Here is a 20,770-nt window from a genome sequence, read left to right on the forward strand (position 1 = left end):
CTTTGGCATGAAAGATCAAATGATATTTTATTTCCTACGAATTTTTCAAACAATTTTACTATATGTAGAGCATGCTTAGTGCAACGTCTAACTTTGTCTAGGGGCCGACAAGCATGATTTTTTTGTTGGAAAAATTATGTAATGTAACTGATTATGATCTAGAATTACACTTTATAGTGGTATTTTTAAATAATTATAAAAATACATCCCGTTGCTTAATTAGCTGCTAGTGCATTGATAGACGCTCCATTTTCACTAAAAAGTGTCAACTAGCACTCGACGTGGTTAATTTTGTACATAATCTAATTAGAACTTTTATTAGTGATTTTAATTAGATGGATAAACGTTAAGGCGAATTAAAACCTAAATTAGGGTTAAAATTAAAACTAAATGAGTAAAAATGGTCAGCCTCGGTTTTCCCCCTATTAAACTTCAATTTCAGTGTGAATTATAATTTAGCTTCTGATTTTGGTAAAAGAACCTAGGTTTCTATAAAATTTTAGGGTTATAAAGAAGGAGAAAGGTGAATAAAATCTCAGATGGAGAAATGAAGAAGAAAGGGGAAGAAAACAAGAAGATAAAGGGGAAACAAAAAAGATTTTAAAAAAATTGGGTCAGCTCAATTAGCAGTTAGAGACGACAAGTTGATCCATTCTTATGGGGGTTTTCAGCAATAAGGTGTGTTTTAAACTTGTCGAGCAATTTTAAACATTTAGTCAACTCAACAATATAAGGTGTGTTTTAATATATAGGGAGTGATAATTTATGTGTGTAATGAAAACACTAGAAAGTTAGGATAGGTAACTTGCGAAAGTGTGATAGTTTAGGTGTGTTTTAACCTGTCCATTCAAATATTAATTGGTTGGATCATATTGTTTTATGCTTGTTTAAATCTATTTTTAATTATTTGAATATGAAATAACATGTTTAAAGTCCCAGGTCTCTACATAAATGGTTGGATCATATTGTTTGATGCTCGTTTAAATCTATTTTTAATTATTTGAATATGAAATAACATGCTTAAAGTCCAAGGTATCTACATAAATAAAAAATACTCCTTCAGTTAACACTAAACAATACTTCCTCTGGTCCATTTCACTTGTCCTCCTAAATAGTTGTCATTTTAGAAAGCAAAATATAATTAACTATTATTGGCTTCCGCCTTTGCCATTATGCAATAAATGTGTAGAGAGATTAATGTGGTGAAAAAGAGAGTATAACTTGAGATCAGACAATAAAACAGAATAGTTTAGTTAAATTACTCTTTTAGTTAATGTTTTCTTAAGTGACGTGCAAAAAACATATGTCAAGTAAAATGGATCGAAGGAACTATGTTACGAAATTAAAAAAAGGTGGTGGCACACCCATAAATGAACAAGAACTATATCCACCTCTAAAAAAAAAATCTACTGATCTATATAGCAAAAACTCGAATCGTACCCGTAAGGGTTGGTTGGGTGAGTGGTTTCTCACATGGGAGACCTGGGATCAATTCCCCTCACCAGCAGCCTTCTCAGTCAAAGCTCGTCGAACAAGGCTTGCCTAGTGCGGTTACATCTTCTGTGTGGTTTACGAGCTATTACACAGTGAGCAGGTTACCCAATGTGCACCGAAGGGTAGCAGCTGTGGGTTTCCCTGGGATTTTCAAAAACACTCGAATCATAACGCTATAAGTGAGCAAAAAGATACATCTTGAACCAAAATAAAAAGTCTGTTGAATATCAATACGAAATAAGTGCAGTAAGCTGAAGGTGTATTTTTTATGTAACTATAAAAATGGATAATTCTTATTCTCTTCAATTCGATGAACAATGGCGCTAGTTTTTAGAATTTGGGTATCCAGCCACTTTGTTTTATTTCTTAAAATATTATTTAGTGAATAAAACAAGTAATGTAAGATTCGGGTGGTATTTTAACAAAAATATCTTGGATTTTAAAATATAATTAGTCACGGTGAAATAAAAAATAATTGAATGAGCATAAAACAAAAGGATCCAAGTCATTTACTATAATTCTATTGTACATGTGGATGGCTTACATCCGTTACTTGATTGAACATTGAACAACATACCCAGTGTAATCTCATAAAAGTGGGGTTTGACCTTACCTCTATCTTAGGAGGTAGAGAGGTTGTTTCTGGTAGACCCTCGATACAAGGACAAGCAATTCAAAACAGTATCAAAAAGGAAATAACGAAAGCGAAAAAGTCATGATAGAGCCGTAAAAAAAGAAACAATAACTACCACAAATAAATAAGATAATGGAAATACAAGGAAGAACTTAATTGAACATTAATGGAGAGAAATTTTTACTGGAGATAATCCTTTCCCCACAAGGTGGAGAGAAAACTTCTTCCATTAATATGTTCTCAATTATGTGCACTGCTGCAATAGTGCAATGGCTAGTCTTACATCAACAACAACAACAACCATGATAAAGATTTGAAATGTCATCGGCTAACTAAAATGAGAATAAGCAGCCAAAAAAGAAAACAGTATGGTAGAAACCTTTGCACATCGAAGAAAGTAAACAGTATGGCAGAAACCCGATGCACTGAGCTTTCACTATGCATGGGGTCTGGGGAAGAGTATAAATAGCAAAAAGGAAGAAGGGGATAAATTTGGGTTTCTACAATAATACGTTTAAAGAGTTTGAACATCTCCGATTCATAGGTATTCAGTAACACAAATTTTTCAGTAATCATTCATAAAGCTCCAGAAGAAGACTGCTTCCTCTCAAGAAGAAGCAGCCAGGCAACTACTTTACCGATTCAGATTTATACAAAAGTAAAAACAGCTAAGCCTAGAGAGCAATTTATCCTATTCTGCCTCACTTTCAGCTCTTTTACGTTTCTCCCCCCTCGCTCTCATTGCTTTCAAAGCATCAAAAACCTCCTTCATTGTTGGTCTTTCATTTGGATCGTAAACCATGCACTTGGATATCAGTTTTGTGATCTCCCATGCAGTTGCATCATCAACTGTTTTGAAGCTTTCATCAACCAATTTTTTTTCGCCGCGTTCAACCAGATAATTAATTTTGTATTCATACTCCTTTTTAGTTACCAGCTCCAGCAGTAGAAGGGCAAATATGTAAACATCAGATTTCATCGTACGCTTACCTGTTATTGATCCAGAAAATATAAGAACAGAACTGCTTTTACTAGAGAGAAGAAGATAAATTATGTAAAAGTATGCATATAATACAAACAACAAACATAATGTAATAATGTAAAAGTATGCATATAATACAAACAACAAATATGATGAAATTCAACAGTCATTATGGCATATATGACCCAAAATGGTAATGGTGGTGGCATTTTTGAGCCCAATTATTAAAGAGTGGCATGAATGAGCCTTTTCTGATAGTTCGATGGCATATTTGAGTCTTATCAGTTATTCTTAACTCAAACTTCTTCATTAGCGCTTTTCTGTTCCAGCCAAAATGATAAAAATACGAGGTTCTTGCTAGAGTTCCCAGACAAGAGGTGTGGGATTACACTGGGTATGTTGTTGTTGGTAGAGTCAACCGAGGACTTAATTAATTACACATTAAAGAAAAACACTTACGAAGAATGCATCACAAGACGTCTTCAGTAAAAGTAAAAGAAAACGTTATCAGAACTTAGTGTTGATCAAGGATATATACCTAGATAACAAACTCAAACCATCATCAACTTGTAAGAGAGACAAGATGCTAGAGATGCTTCAATTTAATAGAAATCACCAAAGAGAGAAAGTATTTCAAGGATGTGAGACAACCACTCCTCCATGACTCAAGTAACAGATACATTTTCATGCTTATGTTTTAGCTAGCCCTTTTAACTATCTTCGGTTCACCTGAACTATTAGTGTCTTCCCCTCAGCTGCATAACCAACAGTAGGCTCACGGAAATATTCCAGTTAGGGATTGTCTTGTCAACAACTACACCTAACTTGCACATTTTTGAGGTATAGAGGAGAAAGAAAAAAAGAAAAAAAAAATGCAAGGAAATGGAAAGGAAAATGACGGGCTTTACTCAAGGAAACTAGACCTCAAACAACACAGTAGACGAAACGTTGCATATCACGCATTACATTTGCTTTAAGTTTCTCGCTCTGACCTAAATCCACCTCTCCTACACCAAGCAATCACGAAGCCAACATCTTTACCCCTTCTACAACCTCTCAAGTCTCAACCTCTCAAGTCTCAAACAGAGAACAACCACTTAATACAAAGTATTCTATCAAACCCGGTGGTTCTGAAAGATATCAGAGAATCAATCTCCAGCAAAGAATCAAATCAAGGGCTTGAAAACACCAGAGGATCGATTGCCGACAAAGACGCACAACAGAGCACTCAAAGGATTGACACCGACAAGGATTTAATCCCCGGCAAAGAACCAAAACAGAGCAACCCAGATAGCCCTCAAAGAACCAACACCACCAATCCAGCCACTAGCTAACCCAAAATCTCAACAAATTTCGATCCTCCAAGACCCAAAACATTTAGCTTCTCAAAATCAACAGATATCTACCAACAACAGCAACATAGAAAAGCCCGGTAACAAAAATCAAAATAACACCAATCAAGAACAACAGAAACGAGCCCTCAACAATGAAAAAAACAAACCGCAAACCCCCTCAAAAGCTACTTTCGCAGCTTCAGTTCAAACCTGTCTAGCAACTACTACTAACCTCTCCCATTGATATACAACAAGGTACACACCTCGGTAAGCCAGCGGTTTTCTTTAATGCTGATGACTATTTTGTTAACTTCGCAACGGATTGTAGAATGACGATTGTCGGCAAATTCATGAATGGATAACCAAACATGGAAGAGTTAAGAAAACTGTTTGTTGCTCAATTTCAACTCAAAGGAACCATTAAGATAGCTTATGATGACTATAGAACAGTTTATCTTGATTTCAACAATAAGACCGATTTTAATCACATCTACACTTCAAAACCCTTTATTTTATTTTATTTATTTTATTTTGATAAGTAAAGATTTTACTAAGAAAATACCAAGTTGGTACAGAAAAAAGTACAGGACCTAGCAGCAAACTCTTTTTTTTTCATACTACATATTATCTCCTAGCAAGTGTAAAAACTCCAAATAATTCTCCATCCTATCTCTAGTACTATTATTACACCAAAAGTACAGATTTTTTATGCATTTGTTTTGTACTCTAGAAATCTGTAACTTCTTCCCATCAAAGCATGCCTTGTTTCTTTCCAGCCATAAGGTCCACATTATGCAATTGGGAATAGTTCTCCATGCTGGTTTTAGGCTCTTTTTAACCTCCTAAGATTGCCATACTTCCAACAAGCTACTAATTTTCTCTGGTAACACCAAAGATATGCCCATTATGCTAAAGAAAAGTTCCCAACATTGCCTTGAAAATCTGCAATGCAAGAAAAGATGGTCAACGGTTTCCTCCTCTGAATTGCAGAAATAGCATCTACTACATAAGGAAAAACCTCTCCTTTGTAAATAAAAAGCTGCTTTTGTAGGTGCTTTGGTTTTTCAAATCTTCCATGGCCAGTTGGGGCTTCCATGACTAAACTGTTGCAACAATATTCTGTAGCAGTTATTGACTGAGAATGCCTTATCCCTGCTATTGACCCAGACTAGTCTGTTTGCTCTGTCTTGTTCTACTGAGCATGAGTTCAGTTGTTGAAGAAGTTGGTAAAAACTGTCTATTTCCCAATCATTTAGGTTTCTTCTAAAAGTAACACTCCATCCAGTTGCTGAATTAAAATCTACAATACAACCCTCTTTAATCAAAGCACAGTCGAACAAATCTGGAAACCTGCTCTCGAAGCTCTCATTTCCACACCAAGTGTCCATCCAAAATTTAATCCTCCTACCATTTCCCACTTCCAATCTAATGAACTGTAGAAATTCATCCCATCAACCACTAATCATCTTCCAGATTGGTCCTTACACCATGAAAGTCTTGAAATGGACCCCTGATTTCAAGCCAGGTGTCAAGCCCAAATGAGAAACTTCAATTGTGCCAATTTAGATCCTTATATACAAACTACCATGGCACTTATTCAAATGGGACATCATCTTTAGAATGGTTCAACCAATACGCAATGCAATTGCCCCTGATCAAGCTACGTTTTCCAAATCTAGAGGCAATGTTGCCAAACTTAAAGTTAAAGTAAATCTCCTAAAAGCTAAAGTAGATTCAATCTGGCTTGGATTCAAAGGGCCAAATGGCACAGAAGATGGCAAATGGCTTGAGGTTGAATATGAAGGAATGCCTTCTTATTGTCAGTACCGTAAAATGCAAGGTCATAAGGAAAAGGATTGTGGGAACAAAAATGCTGATGAACAGATCCAAAATGTGAGGACCCACAGCAGGTGTTAACACATACATGCAACTGTGAACCCCTGTGCCAGCCCCTTGCGACTGGACACACATGCTTGACATGACATACTCAGGTATTGTATGAGCAAGAGACACAGACGATCCGATATACGCTGCAGCGCCTCGAACCCGCGACCTTGCAGTCACATTCCTTTCGCCTTTTACCAATTGAGCTGCAGCTCAATTGGTGAGAGGTGTCTCCTTTGGGAGAACAAAAGGGGAGAGGTCACGGGTTCGATACCAGCCGCTGCAGCGTATATCGGATCGTCTGTGTCTCTTGCTCATACAATACCTGAGTATGTCATGTCAAGCATGTGTGTCCAGTCGCAAGGGGCTGGCACAGGGGTTCACAGTTGCATGTATGTGTTAACACCTGCTGTGGGTCCTCACAAAAAAAGCGTCTTTTTGTCGAGGATCCGAAGGTGTTAACACATACATGCAACGGGTTGCCCTCTCATGACATGCATGACTTGGACTACTGGGGATATTTGTGAAAGGGTTCTTAGCCAGCTCGAGAATACACGCCGCAGCGCCTCGAACCCGCGACCTTGCAGTCACATTCCTTTCGCCTTTTACCAATTGAGCTGCAGCTCAATTGGTGAGAGGTGTCTCCTTTGGGAGAACAAAAGGGGAGAGGTCACGGGTTCGATACCAGCCGCTGCAGCGTATATCGGATCGTCTGTGTCTCTTGCTCATACAATACCTGAGTATGTCATGTCAAGCATGTGTGTCCAGTCGCAAGGGGCTGGCACAGGGGTTCACAGTTGCATGTATGTGTTAACACCTGCTGTGGGTCCTCACACAAAACAAAAAAGAGAAGCAGCTGAAAAAACAAGAACTACAAACACAACCAGACAGGATGAAGATGGTTTTCAGGAAGTGGATAAGAAGAAAATCGGAAGAAGAAGAACTGGTATTATGATACAGGAGCTAGATCCTACAGCCACAACAAAACTCCCGGAAGTACAAGGTAAGAAAAAATGGATAGTCAATAGAAGGAGAAGCTTCCAGCAGGCTCAAATCAAAAACCCAAAGCCAATGCAAAGGAAGCCAGCAGGGACAACAAAGTTTTAGGATCAAGCAGTAAGCATCAAGGAAAGCAACAAGACAAACAAGTGAAGCAGAAACAAGAAAGAAAGATTAAAAAACAGTACACTGGCAGGACCAAAGAGCTCATACAGAGGACAACTTATCAGCATCCACACAAGAACTTATTGCTGATCACATACAACACAGTTCACCCAATAGTCAAGACCCCAAAGAATAACAACAAAAAAAAAAGCCTACCACTCATAGACCCTCTCAATACCAATCCAGCAAAAAACACTAAAACCTCCAAATTCCCAAAAAAGTCAGCTCCAAAGCCAACCAAATCCAACAGAACTTCAGCACCCCAAAGAGTCCCAACACAAACAATAATCACCACCGTCCACACAATCAATCAAAAGATATCAATAGCAATGAAAAACCAAAGCCTTTCAGAATCAGAAGAGATAGAAAGCAGCTTTGATGAACCAGTGGAAAGCAATGATGATAAACAAATTGGTGATGAAGACAGTACCGAAGAAGAAGGAAATATCAGTGAAGAAGATTATGAGACTGTAGAGGAGAACTCTACCTACAGTGATCTTGAAGCTGCACAACTTGTTAAAACTTTTAGTCCAACTCATGAGAACAATGAAGTGGAACAAGCTTTTGATGAAATGGCTGATAACATGAAATTGTCACCAAGAGGAATGTAGTATTCAAGAGGTGGAGGAGGAAACAGAGGCATACTAAGAGGAGGAAGGCATACTACTCAACACACTGTGACAAGGTCACAGGTCAAAAATTCAAAAAATAATCAGTGTTAATGATTAAGTCCATTATATGGAATGTGAGAGGCATCAATACACTTAGTGCCTTTGATAGGCTCAAGCAACACAGGAGAAGACATAAAATTCCATTCATGGCGCTGATGGAACCATTTTGCAGAAGATCCAAGATTGATAAATTTAAAAGGTGGTTGGGATATCACTTCTCCTTTTCCAATTGCAACAATCAAATTTGGATCTTTTGTGATCAACAATTTGATTGTTCTATTATACAAGACACAGAGCAGCAGGTTACTTGTTTTTGAAAACTAATTTTTTCTTTTGAAAACTGCAGCAGGTTACTTGTTGCATTACACATTATTTGGAAAGTGGCAAAGGGAGATATCTCTATGTGGTGGGATAATTGGACTTGTATTGGTCCTCTTGCAGAACTGTTCCCAAACAATAGATTATCCAAACAAATTAAAGTTTCTGACTTCCGGGATTAAGGAAAATGGAATCTTAACAAGCTCTCTGACATTTTGCACAATAACATGGTTCAGATCATCAGTCAAACTGAAATTCATGATGATACAGCTGATCTTCCTATAAGAAGTCCCAATCAGAATGGACTCTTCACTACCAAATCACCTTTGGCAAATACTGAAAGAAAAAGAACAACACCCTCACCTCAGACAGAATTGGGCACTGCAAAGTTCCTTATAAAATTTCATTTTTTATGACTAGAGTGCTATCCAACAAGCTCCCTAGAGGAGAAGCCATTCAAAAATTCAAAATCCATGGCCTTTCTAAATGCATATGCTGTCGAAATGGAAATATTGAGAACGTTGATCATATATTCAGTGAAGGGGAGCTAGCTAGTAAAGTTTAGGAATATTTCTCTGGCATTTGTGGTATCAGCAGCAGGCATGGAACCATCAGAAACACTCTTATATACTTGGTGGATCTCTAAAACCAGAAACAAAGAGCACTCTTGCCTAATTCAGGTCCTTCCCTCTCTTATCTGCTGGCGCTGGGAGATATGGAAATCAAGATGCAGTGACATTTATGAAGGAATCAGGAACAACTATGTTAGGGTCATCTATCAAGTTATCCACATGGAAAGAAGGGTCCTGGCTACACAATTTCCTACTTTGCAACTAAATGATTAATGGACCACTGCTTGCCAATAGATTGAACAGCTTAAACCAAGGATGGACATCAGATGTCTTAGATGGAAATATCCTAGCCCAGGATGGTTCAAATTAAACACAGATGGCTGTAGTAAAGGCAATCCAGGCAGCTCAGGGGGAGGGGGTATTATCAGAAATGATCAGGAAAAGTTCATCATGTCCTACACTGAATATTACGGAAATTGCTCCAGCAATGAGGCTGAAGCAAAAGCTATCCTTACTGGGACTAAATGGTGCAAGCAGAATGGATACTATAACAACTACGTTAGGGTCATCTATCAGGTTATCCACATGGCAAGAAGGGTCCTGGCTACACAGTTTCCTACTTTGCAACTAAATGATTAATGGACCACTGCTTGCTAACATATTGAACAGCTTAAACCAAGGATGGACATCAGATGTCTTAGATGGAAATATCCTAGCCCAGGATGGTTCAAGTTAAACACAGATGGCTGTAGTAAAGGCAATCCAGGCAGCTCAGCAGGCAATCCAGGCAGCTCAGGGGGAGGGAGTATTCTCAGAAATTATCAGGAAAAGTTCATCATGTCCTACACTGAATATTACGGAAATTGCTCCAACAATGAAGCTGAAGCTAACCTTATTGGGACTAAATGGTGCAAGCAGAATGGATACTATAACGTTATTATAGAATCACATTATATGACCATCATTAAGATGGTCAATGACACCAACACAATCCACTGGCTTATTGCTCCTATTATGAAGAAGATCAAGCAGTTAAATAAGCATGTCACATTCAGATTTCAACACTGTTATAGGGAAGTTAACAGCATTGCAGACTACCTGGCCAACAAGAGGGAGGAGGACAAGAGCAACACATTCTTCATACAGGATTTGACTCAACCTCTGAGAGTCAAAAATTGGACGAAGAATGATATCGTAAGACTCCCAACTTTCAGAACCAAAGCTCACAAGATGTTTTTTATTATTGATAATGGTTAAGATATATTCGGTAGTGTTCACTTTTTGTTCAAGAAATCATTCACTATGAATGATTAATCACCAATGTATGCTCATAGCTCATAGGGGCGAATGATTAATCACCAATGTATGCTCATAGCTCATAGGGGCTCTCTTTTGTAGTAACTCAGGGAGGTCTGGACAATTTCCCAGCCTCCACTTTTTGAATATCCTTTTTGGAGATTAATGCAATAGTTGAGCGTACACTCAACTCCACCAATATGGTGGTCGAATGAAAATAAAATAAAAGCCTATAAAAAAATCTTTGATCTATAGCATGAAAGCATCAGAGAGAGAGATGATGAAGTCTGAGAAAACATGCCTTTTATAGCCTCTGGAGCTTCCCTGCCGATAAAAAATTCAACCGGAATTTTAGAATCCTCGTTCACATGATTAGAAACGAAGCCAAAGTCAAATACTTTTATATTCACTTCCTGCAGCCAAACAATTGTAATAACTTGTTAAAAAGCTTCAGATATCTATGAGAAATAGGAAGTCAGAGAAGACGATCAAGGGCTCAAACTCAACCTCATCTATCATAATGCAGGACGCAATAATACTGCCAACTGCAATCCTCTTTTCATGCAACCATGACAAGAGATCAGCAAGTTGAGTTGCCACGTTTATCCGCAAGTCCCACCCAAAGTCATCTGACGAACAAGAAATAAAAAAAGAGTATGTTAAAAGCACAAAAGTTAATGTGAACAGTCATTCAACATGGCACTTGAGGTAATTTATATACCGTTCAGAAACACATCAGACAAGCGACAGGTAACATTTTCATCATAGACAACTGCAAGCCTCTTGTCACAACAGAATGCATACAATTTCGCCAAATTTTTATGTGTATTTGCTTTTTCATCCATGAATAACTCGATCTCATCACAAAATTTAGGTAGACGTTCAAAATGTCCATCACGGTAAGGAAGGAGAAGATCACATGTCTTTACAACCACCGGCCGTTCTTCATATCCTTCACGAATGGTGCCACGGAACAATCTTCCAGATAAAGTCTCCAAGCTGAAACGCTTGAAATCAGTAATCTGTTGCAACTCGGAGTAGCTGCAAAGCTTCACCCCACCAGCTTTCATTGGCTTAATTGAGAAGTCGAAGCTGCATTTTGGCAACCAGAGAAGAAAGAATAACATTGTGGCTCAAGCAAAATGGCACATCGAAATCTAGAGCGGAGCAGTCTTCTAGTGCCCTAAGCATCGATATACCCAATGAAATCCCACAATGTGGGGTCTGGGGAGGGTACTTACCTCTACCTTAAAGGTAGAGAGATTGTTTCCGATAAACCATCGGCTCAAGAAAAACAGTTAAAAGCAATTCGGAAAAGGAAGTAACGGAAATGAAAAAGTCATGGCAAAATACTATAGAAAGCATTACGTACTCCCTTTGTCCCAAATAATAATCAATAACGTAAATTCATTCTTAAGAGTTAAAAAAAACCTTTTGAATTGGTCGCAAGTGTCGAGAAAGCGTTGTAGCATTTGAAGATGGCCACTTTCAGGTATTAATTTCAAAGGGTAACGCCAATCAGGAGACTCATCCAGGTTGAAAGGTTGATGAAAATATGGCATAACACCCCATTCATCCACCACTTTCTTTCTGATCATCTCAATGTCACTCATCTCCTCGTTTGTCATCTTCTCCGGGACACACACAGATAAATATTTACTTGCACCGGACGTTTAACTATTTCAAAATTCACGATCTGGCATGTACAGAATGAAAGCTTCGTTCTCGATTCTACGAAAAAATTTGTGAGCCTTTCATTTGCTTTCTCTCCATTGATTTTCCCATAATGTATCCTTATTTTTTCTGATGATCATTTAACGTCTAATCAAATAAGATATATCTTGGTTATAACAAATCAATGTAACTTGCTAATACTGTGGTTTAACCATAGTAACATAATGTTATTGTATATTCATACACCATGCATGCATTCATAAAGAATAAGTTTTTACCGGCACACGGGAGCAAAGAAACAGAACCCAAAGGGAGAAAATCCCTAAATTTGCCCAAAAACTAACATATCTACGGTAAAATTGGGGCTTTGCGTGACACTTACATAAGGCTTCCACGTGTACGCCCATGTAAAATAATTAAAAGAACCATCCGTTTGTATACTTGACCTGCATTTGTTAACTTAACCCCTCTCTCCACGAAGTTTTTATAACCCCTTTTTAAGATAATGTCCAAGAAGAGAATGTTTTCCACGTTCTCTGCTCCTTTTTTTTTTTCGTGGATTGTCCCTATTTCGGGGTGATCTTTAATTTTTGTCCCTCAAATAGGCGATTTTTAATTTTCCTCTCCGCTTCTTATTTAACGAAAATTTATGGGTTAAAATATTCTTATTTATGATCTAATTTCGCAAGGTATAAGTTGGTAGAACTTTTACCTTATCCGGCATAACTTATGTAGAGATTAAGTTATCCAGCATAAATTGTGTAATATATAATTGGATCAGCATAAGTTTAGAGAACTTTTCTGTAGGCACGAAGTTATGCCTTGTAAGGCATAACTTATGTTATATAATGATGCGAAAATATAAACTCATGCCGGTCGAATTAGATACTACACAATTATGCCTATAACTTACATAACTTATGCCAGATAACTTCATTCCTACCGAACTTATGCTGGCTGAAGTTTTGCGTTGCGAAATTAGGTCATAAATAAGGGCAATTTGCACGAGTTCCCTTCATTGGGGTCGGTCTTTAATTTTTTCCTCTCAAATTGTTGGACTTTAATTTTTGTCCTTCGCCTAAAATACCTTGAAGTTCTGAGTTCGAATTTCGGTTTAGTCATAAAAAAAAAAAAAAAAAAAAATAGCAAGGCAAGACTTTGCAAACATTCTGCCTCATGCGCAGACTTTGCCTTGAGGCATACCTAATAGTTTGTCTCCGGCAAACTTTGTCTTATAAGGCAAACTTTTAGTTATGTCTCAAGGCAGAGTGTCGCATGAGGCAGATCTTTTGGAAAGTCTTGCCTTGCGAAAAAAAAATTGATTGAGCGGGGGTTCGAATCTAAAACCTCAAGATATTTTCAGTTACCTTTTTAAGTGAAGGGCAAAAATTAAAGACCACTCCAAAATAAGGGCAATCCGCCCAAAAAAATGATTTGAAGACAGTTATTAGGATTAAATAGCACTTTTTTTTTTCAGGATTAAATAGCACTTCATTCTTCGTCTATATTGAAAAAATGGTCACCATCATTAAATTTCAATTTAAAAACTAAAAAGTCATTGTTTGTAAATTTTATCCTAATTGTTAGTTGTTGAGCATAGTCCAAGAGGTGTACTCTCTTCTTTTGGGCCTGTGATTAGTCTTTCTCTTTTCTTTTTCCTTTTTCTTCGTATTCGAGAAAAATTAATAACGTTCACATTTATCTTTAATGTGACAAAATCCTTGCACGTATGAGTTGATGGTGAAGGTGCTCAAAGGGTGTGGTCGAACTTTTATTTCTAGTATAATCGCATACAAATGAAAACATTCTTAAATTGTTTTATTCTTTTTTATTTTTTTTGTTTCTATGGATAACGGGTTTTGTTTTCAATTAGAAAATATAAAATAAGAATATAACTGTTTTTCTTGAAAGAATAGGTATATATGAACATTTGGGGTGTACATGGACCGGGTTGGTTCGGATTTTTTAAACACCAAACCAAACCAATTGCGTCGGGTTTTAAAATTTATACACCAAACCAAACCAATAAAATTCGGATTTTTCAATCTCGGGTTGTTCGGTTTTCTTGGGTTTTTCGGGTTGTTTGGTTTTCTCAGTTTTTTTAGGGTTTTTTTCGGAATAGTCTTGATACAAAATATATAACTTTTACTTCAAATATTTCTTTAGTCCTAGTAAGATACAATTATATAATTAAGGTGTTTCTTAAGAAAATAACACAAAATGTGAGAAGAGTGATGATATTGTATTAAAATATTCAACAAAAGCTAATATAATCGATTAAAATAAATATTGCTAATTAACAAGCCATAAAAGAAAATGACCATAATCTAAAAATACTAAGTCATGCTAAAATAAGTATTACTTACATGACAAAGAAAAAAACTTAAGTTATGTATTTTTACTCTGTAAATCAATTATGCAAAGCTAAAGAATAGATATCCAACATTATTGTCATTCCTAGTGGTAAATTGAATTTCTTTTGTTAGGATTAGTATTGAGTTGGTTTTGGTTTGAACTTTATTTGAGTTACTAACATCCATAGGATATAAAACTTATTGACATTCAAAATTCTAAGTTCAAGCTTCAATAATATGATAATAGATAAAAAATTACGAAAAAATTTAAGAAATATTTATAAATTACTTTACAAATAAATATTTTTATGTATAAAATGTTTTAAAAATTGAATACATGTAATGTCGGGTTGGTTTGGTTCGATTTGACTTTTTTTAGTTAAAATCAAACCAAACCAATTATGGTCAGGTTTTTTTTTCCAACACCAAACCATTAGTCGGATTTTTTTCTCGGTTTGGTGCGGTTTATCGGTTTACTTTGTACACCCCTAATGAACATATATGTGAAGCTAAGTTTAGTTTTGTCAGTGAGATCACTTTGTGCGGCATCACAGAAATTATTTTATTTGTCAAACAAAATTATTCAATTTTCTAGTGCATGAATTTTATTTCTTTGAAAAAAGTAAAATATTGAGAAAAGTACGGTAGAATTTTTAACTTTATCATGGTTTCGTCCCTCATGCCATGTTTGCAACAATTCTTAAACCTTAAGTAGCTAGCAATTTTGCATCAATCTACAATTTGTCTCTTATGAAAGGAAAATTAATTACTAACTGAAGTATTTATTATGTGTACAATTTGGGTCAAATTACATATTACACCTGATTGTCATTTTCTATTAAATTTGTTGAAAATCCTCCAGATTTATGAATAAATCATATTGTTATACAGATTTATTTATAAAGGACTATAATTAAATAAGATGCAAGTATGATAATCAGGATTATAATTGTTCCCATTTTATATGTCGGAATGTCCAACGTGCATATTGAAACACTCCTGAGAATACTCATGTAGATGACTAAGATATTAATATTGACATAACAATTAATTTTGCACTATTTACAACTAAAACCATATGAGGATGGCGTTTCCCTTATCTCAACGGAGGCGACATTGTGTGAATTGTTTTCGTTTGACTAAAACTTGATAGTGTTTACCCCGAATTTAGGTAACAAATGAATTTGTAAGTGAGGTATAGAATATGTGGATAATTTTTAATCTATTTTGGGTTGATATGAAATATAAACGGATTCGTATGCTATAATATGTATATGTGGGTATATGTGTTGATGCCTTGAATGAGTATGTTGATATTATAGATTAAAGTAAATATATATGTGTATATGGCACTATATTGTATTGGATGGATGAATTAAGCCAAAGAACACTGCAAATCTGGACCAAAATTTGTGTGAGAGAGAGAGAGAGAGAGAGCTTCACTATAATTTCTATTATAATATTCTAGATCTGAAAAAAGCCAACCCCCAAAAGTAGGATAACGTCCTCTATTTATAGTTTTGCCTCATGGGCCTCAAATACAGTACAAAGCCTTTTAAAATAAAGAAACCCTAAAAGGATAAGGTGGGACCGTACGGTCTCACACCCGTACGGTTGTCAGTACAAAATGACAGAACGGTCTTGACGCGTGGCAGTACCGCAACAGGTCAATCGGACCAACGACCACGTTCAGTTCAGACATGAAGAAACCGGACTAACGACCACGTGAGCTTGACTTGGAGAAACTGGTCTAACGGCCACATTGAGTTTGGTTTGGAGAGACCGGATTAACGGATACACTTCTCTTATCTCAGGTAAGTCGCATCCGATGCAATTCCCCCGGTCTGAAGAAAAGACCGAACATACTCATGTTCATTTGGTCCTACCCTCAGCCCCTAGTCACACCGATCTTGCATTGACCCGGTTTTTACCGTATACAAATAGTCCCCACACTTTCCGGACCGTAGTTTTATCGGAGTAACGGGAAGTGGATAAGTCACAAAACCTGTGGTTTCACAAGCTCCTTCTTATCTTTTAATTTTGGCGGGAACAGTTATGTCACGCCCCTCTGACATCGGCCATGTGTCTCGTCCCGAATGGCCGACCTCGGGAACCGCCGTAACGCACGTCGCTTCATATTATGTCTCATTAATTGTGAGACACGAGTCACCGTCCGGTTGGTGGCTCTCTGTAACCGCTACAGTTCCCACGCCTATATAAGGCCCTTAACCACTTCACTTTTCCCCATTTTCATTCCTTCACCATTCTTACTTCTTCACTTCATTTTTCTTGCTCACCAGGTCCTTCCAATTCATCATTTCCTGCTCATTTGATCATTTCTCCACTCCACTTCTTATTCATTTGATCGTCACGAACCAAACTTGCTAACTTCTTCATTTGATCGAAGGTGCACCCTTGCTACCTTTTTTCATTCGTCACTTTGCATCCTTTTGCTTCTTCCGTCCTTCTTACACTTCCTCCATTGTTCCCTTTTCTGAATTTTACCTCTCCCACTTCATTCTCAAATCTTCTCTTTCATACTTTCCAAATGTCTGCCAACACCGAAACTACTTCCCAGGATGTTCCCTCGGTTTCTTCTCAGGGAGAAGAGCTTGCCTCAAAACCAAGGGAAAGACTTCCGTGAATCGACTGCCTTGGACATAGTACCGACCAAACTCAACTACAACAAAGAATTTGACGTCGAGAAGCCTTCTCCGATGGCAGATAAAGGTTTCGACGTAAGGCGATACCTTTCGTCTATCACGGAGGATATTCTCGACCAGGTCCTGGCTGACTGCGGATGGGATAACCGTCCGGTGCAAGTGTACGCCCCTGGGCCTAACGAGTCTATCACCAATCATAGAGAAGGTTTCTTATATGTTTACACCTATCCATTGACGCTCAAACTCGACCCTCCTATTGACCCGATTATTTTAGAGATGTTCCAGACGTACAATGTGACCTTAGCCCAAATTGGTCCGATTATCTGGAGGACTATGGCCTGCTTTCGGTTATTGGCCAACAACGTCAACAGGGAATTCACGATGGCGCATTTCATCCGGTTATATTCCCCGAGGCTCTTCCGAGGGGGGTATGAAAGCTCGCCAAGCGAGGTCAGAACCCGATCTTTTCCAAGATGGACGAAGACAGAGATCGAGGGTGGTTAGAATGCTATGTCCGGGTAAGGACCGCAGACATTATTCCGACTGAGTACATGCCTTTTTCGGAGAGGTGGAACGATAGGCGTAAGTTTCTCAGTTCTCCCTTCAATAATTATTCTTCCTTCATGCCTTGTCAACACTTGCTCCCTTGCATTCATGTGATTTCTCCTCTTTTCTTTTTACCAGCTGTGGCATGGATACCTCCGGCCGTCCGGAACATGATCGAATGGGTTGGAGCAATTATCGGTCAACACACTCATGAACAACGGACATAGGGGGACCAGTCGCGTGGCCGATAGGTTGCCCAAAATCACGGTAATCTTCTCCTCGATTTGGTATATATTGCATCCTCTCATTTTTTCCTTTCTTTTTATAACCCCTTCGGTATTCAGGTTTACCCAACGGCTCGGTGAAGCCAAGACCGGAACAAACAGCAGAGCCTGTTGCACCGGTTCCTGAATTCGATTCGGCAGGGGCATCTCATCTCACTGCTGATGCCTGCAAGAGGCGGAGACATCCCTCGGACAAAGGGGAGAAACCAACGAAAAGGGCAAGGAGCGTTGTTCGGACTCTGAGGGATAAATCGGAGCCCGACTTTCTTATTTAAAGGGTCGGTATGGGCCCCTCTATCGGCTCTGTTCCGGAGGAGGAAGCCACCATTCCGCCCTTCCCTACAGCTATAGAAGGACCCTCCGTTCCGGCTCAGCACACAGGTGGGGAAGAAGTTCTTTTTCCAACTCCTCTAAGGTTGATGGAATTCATTAACATTTCAGGTGACACTTCCCTCGAGAAAATTCCCTTGCAAAGGCCTAGAAGATCAGGGCCATCTTCGAATATTGAGGCCGAACAAAGAGCAGAGTCGGCCCCTGATACCGAGGCTCCAACGGATACTAGCCCACTGCCCGGTGGTAACCCAGCTGCAACATCCGAGGCACCTGCTTCTACCGAGACCGCTGGGGCTGCTCTAACTTCTCCTGCGCCGAGGTCATATAACCTCGATGACATGTTCTCGGCTACCCCACCTGCAACCAGGGAAGCTACTAGTTTCGGACATCTCCCTATCATTCGAGCCACGAGGGCAGCTAGCCGGGCCGCCGCTAGTAGGTGTCTTTCCGGCCCCTAGCGTGGAACAGAGAAGGACAAGGTCGGCCATGGTCACTGTCCCTGAGGATTGCAGATTTTTGTCCCATCCTATAGGAGTAGCAAGCTATCTTAGGCCTCTCATTTCGGACTCGGATAAGAGAAAGATGACCGGAGTCCCCTGGCAGTGCCTCATTAACGAGGGCATGCACGCGGGTAACCGGGTAAGCTTATCATCCAATCTTTCCATAATTCAATGTGAACCTCAACTCTAGCTTTATCCAAGTTTAACTTTATTTGTTTCTTCTACAGAGTGTTGTGCTCGTGAATGAGGCCTTTATCCGTGCTCAGCAAGAGGTTGACGACTTAAAGGGCCAGCTGGATGCCCAGGATCGTGAAATGGAGAAGTTCCAACACCTTTTGCGAGAAAAAGAAGATCAATTGAACCGGGCCGCTGCCCTTTCCAACCTTCAACCTAAGCTCGAAGCGGCGAAGGCCGAAAACCTTAGTTTGAAGGCCGAGTTGGCCGAAATAGTTGAAAAGAACTGGCTCTTGGAAGCGGATAAGGCCGGCCTTAGCCAAGAAAATGCTCGTTTTTCTTCGAGGCTCGGTGAACTCGAGGCCACTATCTCTCAAATTCGAAGTGAGCTTGATTCGGTTAAGGCCGATGCCGTGAAGATGGCAGAAAGGCATCGGCTGCTTGAATCCGAGAACGTTAAGGATAAGGAGAAGTTGAGGGTAGTTGAACAGAAAGCCGAGGATCGGTCCCGGATATGTGACGAGCTCAAAAGAAAATTCGAGGAGGCAGCCAAGGCCAATGACATTCTTTAAGACCAAGCTTGAGTCGGCTACTCAAGTTTACCGAATTCTCGATGAAGAGAGGTCAGAGTTTTAGCTGAGGCCGCCTTGGAAGAGTCTCTTAAGGACGTGGAGGCTGCCGAGGCTCGTACTACGATTGTTGTTGAATATGAACAGTGAAAATCCCGGAGGATTACTCTTGAACAAGCTCAACAAGGGTTGGAGGACCTCCCGGCTATGATACTCAAAGCCAAAACAATTGAGGAGGGGGCTAAGAAAGCCCTCGACACTGAGTCCGAGGACTCTGAGTGAACAGTTTTCGAGAACTCCGGCTCCAGTCGTATCGAGTAGATCAAGACCTGCACCAGCCTTTATTTTTCTTTTGCCTTTTTGGCTTGTTTTTGTTTTTTAACTTTGTAGAAAGTTCAGATGTAAAACCCTTCGTATATGGAATGTGCATTTTTCTTTTGATTGTCTCTTTATTCTTTTATCCGAATGCTCGTTATGACTTTTGCCTTAATCACTTATCCCGTTAAAGAATAATCAAAGGCTTGCAGTCATTTTTTTCGGACTATGCCTAAGTGTTGGCTTTTCTCTTCGTTCAGTACATTTTTATCCGAGGATTTGATCGAATGATTTGCCCGTAGGACTTATTTATGCTTTGTGAATCCAGACGTCTCCGAATCACATTAGGCATTTTAGGGTCGATGTTTTCCGACCGCTTACTTATCATAGATTAGGTTCGGACACCGGAATCCCTGCCTTGTCAAATTTTGATATGGCAGTCCCCATCCGAGGGTGTTAAAAGATTTTGGCTTGGTTCAACGCGACCTTGTTGCCTTTGTCGAATTTCGACTGTAGTCTTCGGTGTAGGGTATTTTGATAAAATGATGCCAAATTTCGAAGGTAATCCCCGGTGTAGGGTATTTAATACGAGACACGTCCAAGATGAATTTTATATAATTTTCTTTATATTGCAAGTATTTGTACGTACATTGTTGCACCTCATTTTTACCAAAGGCTAAACAAAGCACAACTTATGGAGTTCTGAAATAGTTAATTATGTACAGAGTCGCCACCTAGCATTTAAGGTATACTAGGGTAGCTATAAATTATTAATATATGCAGCTTAACATGGTCTACGAAAATAAGTGAGATTCTAGGTAAGGGTTCAAATTATTCCGAAGGGAAGGTGTTAGGCATACTTCAGAATCCACAAATGTGGTTCCCGGCTGGACCAATTTAACTATACGAGGGATGTGTAAAAGGCTTTATTATTTACAAAAATTAATAGAATTTAGACTAAAGAATAATATGAATATTCACATAAATAATCATGCAATACGTATTTTAT

The 20,770-nt window shown here is 38.7% G+C and overlaps 2 protein-coding genes across 2 annotated transcripts; one reads left to right on the plus strand and one right to left on the minus strand.

Moving 5' to 3' along the window:
• Nucleotides 1-2,607: 2,607 nt before the first annotated feature.
• Nucleotides 2,608-12,417, minus strand: LOC132603225 (uncharacterized). Its single transcript, XM_060316176.1, has 5 exons — nt 11,781-12,417; nt 11,071-11,441; nt 10,857-10,978; nt 10,651-10,762; nt 2,608-3,118 (listed from the first exon to the last, which is right to left on the minus strand). Exons 1-5 carry the CDS (start codon nt 11,975-11,977, stop codon nt 2,820-2,822), a joined length of 1,101 nt encoding a protein of 366 aa, XP_060172159.1. The 5' UTR covers nt 11,978-12,417; the 3' UTR covers nt 2,608-2,819.
• Nucleotides 12,418-19,017: 6,600 nt separating this feature from the next.
• LOC132601336 (uncharacterized) lies at nt 19,018-19,449 on the plus strand. The gene has a single exon (XM_060314434.1). The coding sequence runs from the start codon at nt 19,018-19,020 to the stop codon at nt 19,447-19,449; it is 432 nt and encodes a 143-aa protein (XP_060170417.1).
• Nucleotides 19,450-20,770: the final 1,321 nt, after the last annotated feature.

The sequence above is a fragment of the Lycium barbarum genome, chromosome 7 (assembly GCF_019175385.1).
Source record: "Lycium barbarum isolate Lr01 chromosome 7, ASM1917538v2, whole genome shotgun sequence".
NCBI classification, from domain to species: Eukaryota; Viridiplantae; Streptophyta; class Magnoliopsida; order Solanales; family Solanaceae; genus Lycium; species Lycium barbarum.

Excerpts from the sequence above, each read along its gene's own strand:
- LOC132603225 (XM_060316176.1), bottom strand. The coding sequence starts at position 11,977 with ATGACAAACGAGGAGATGAGTGACATTGAGATGATCAGAAAGAAAGTG. Across the intron at positions 11,442-11,780 it reads ACTTGCGACCAATTCAAAAG|CTTCGACTTCTCAATTAAGC; the intron begins GTTTTTTTTAAC and ends GCCAAAATGCAG. Across the intron at positions 10,979-11,070 it reads GTCTGATGTGTTTCTGAACG|ATGACTTTGGGTGGGACTTG; the intron begins GTATATAAATTA and ends CTTGTTCGTCAG.
- LOC132601336 (XM_060314434.1), top strand. The coding sequence starts at position 19,018 with ATGGAGAAGTTCCAACACCTTTTGCGAGAAAAAGAAGATCAATTGAAC.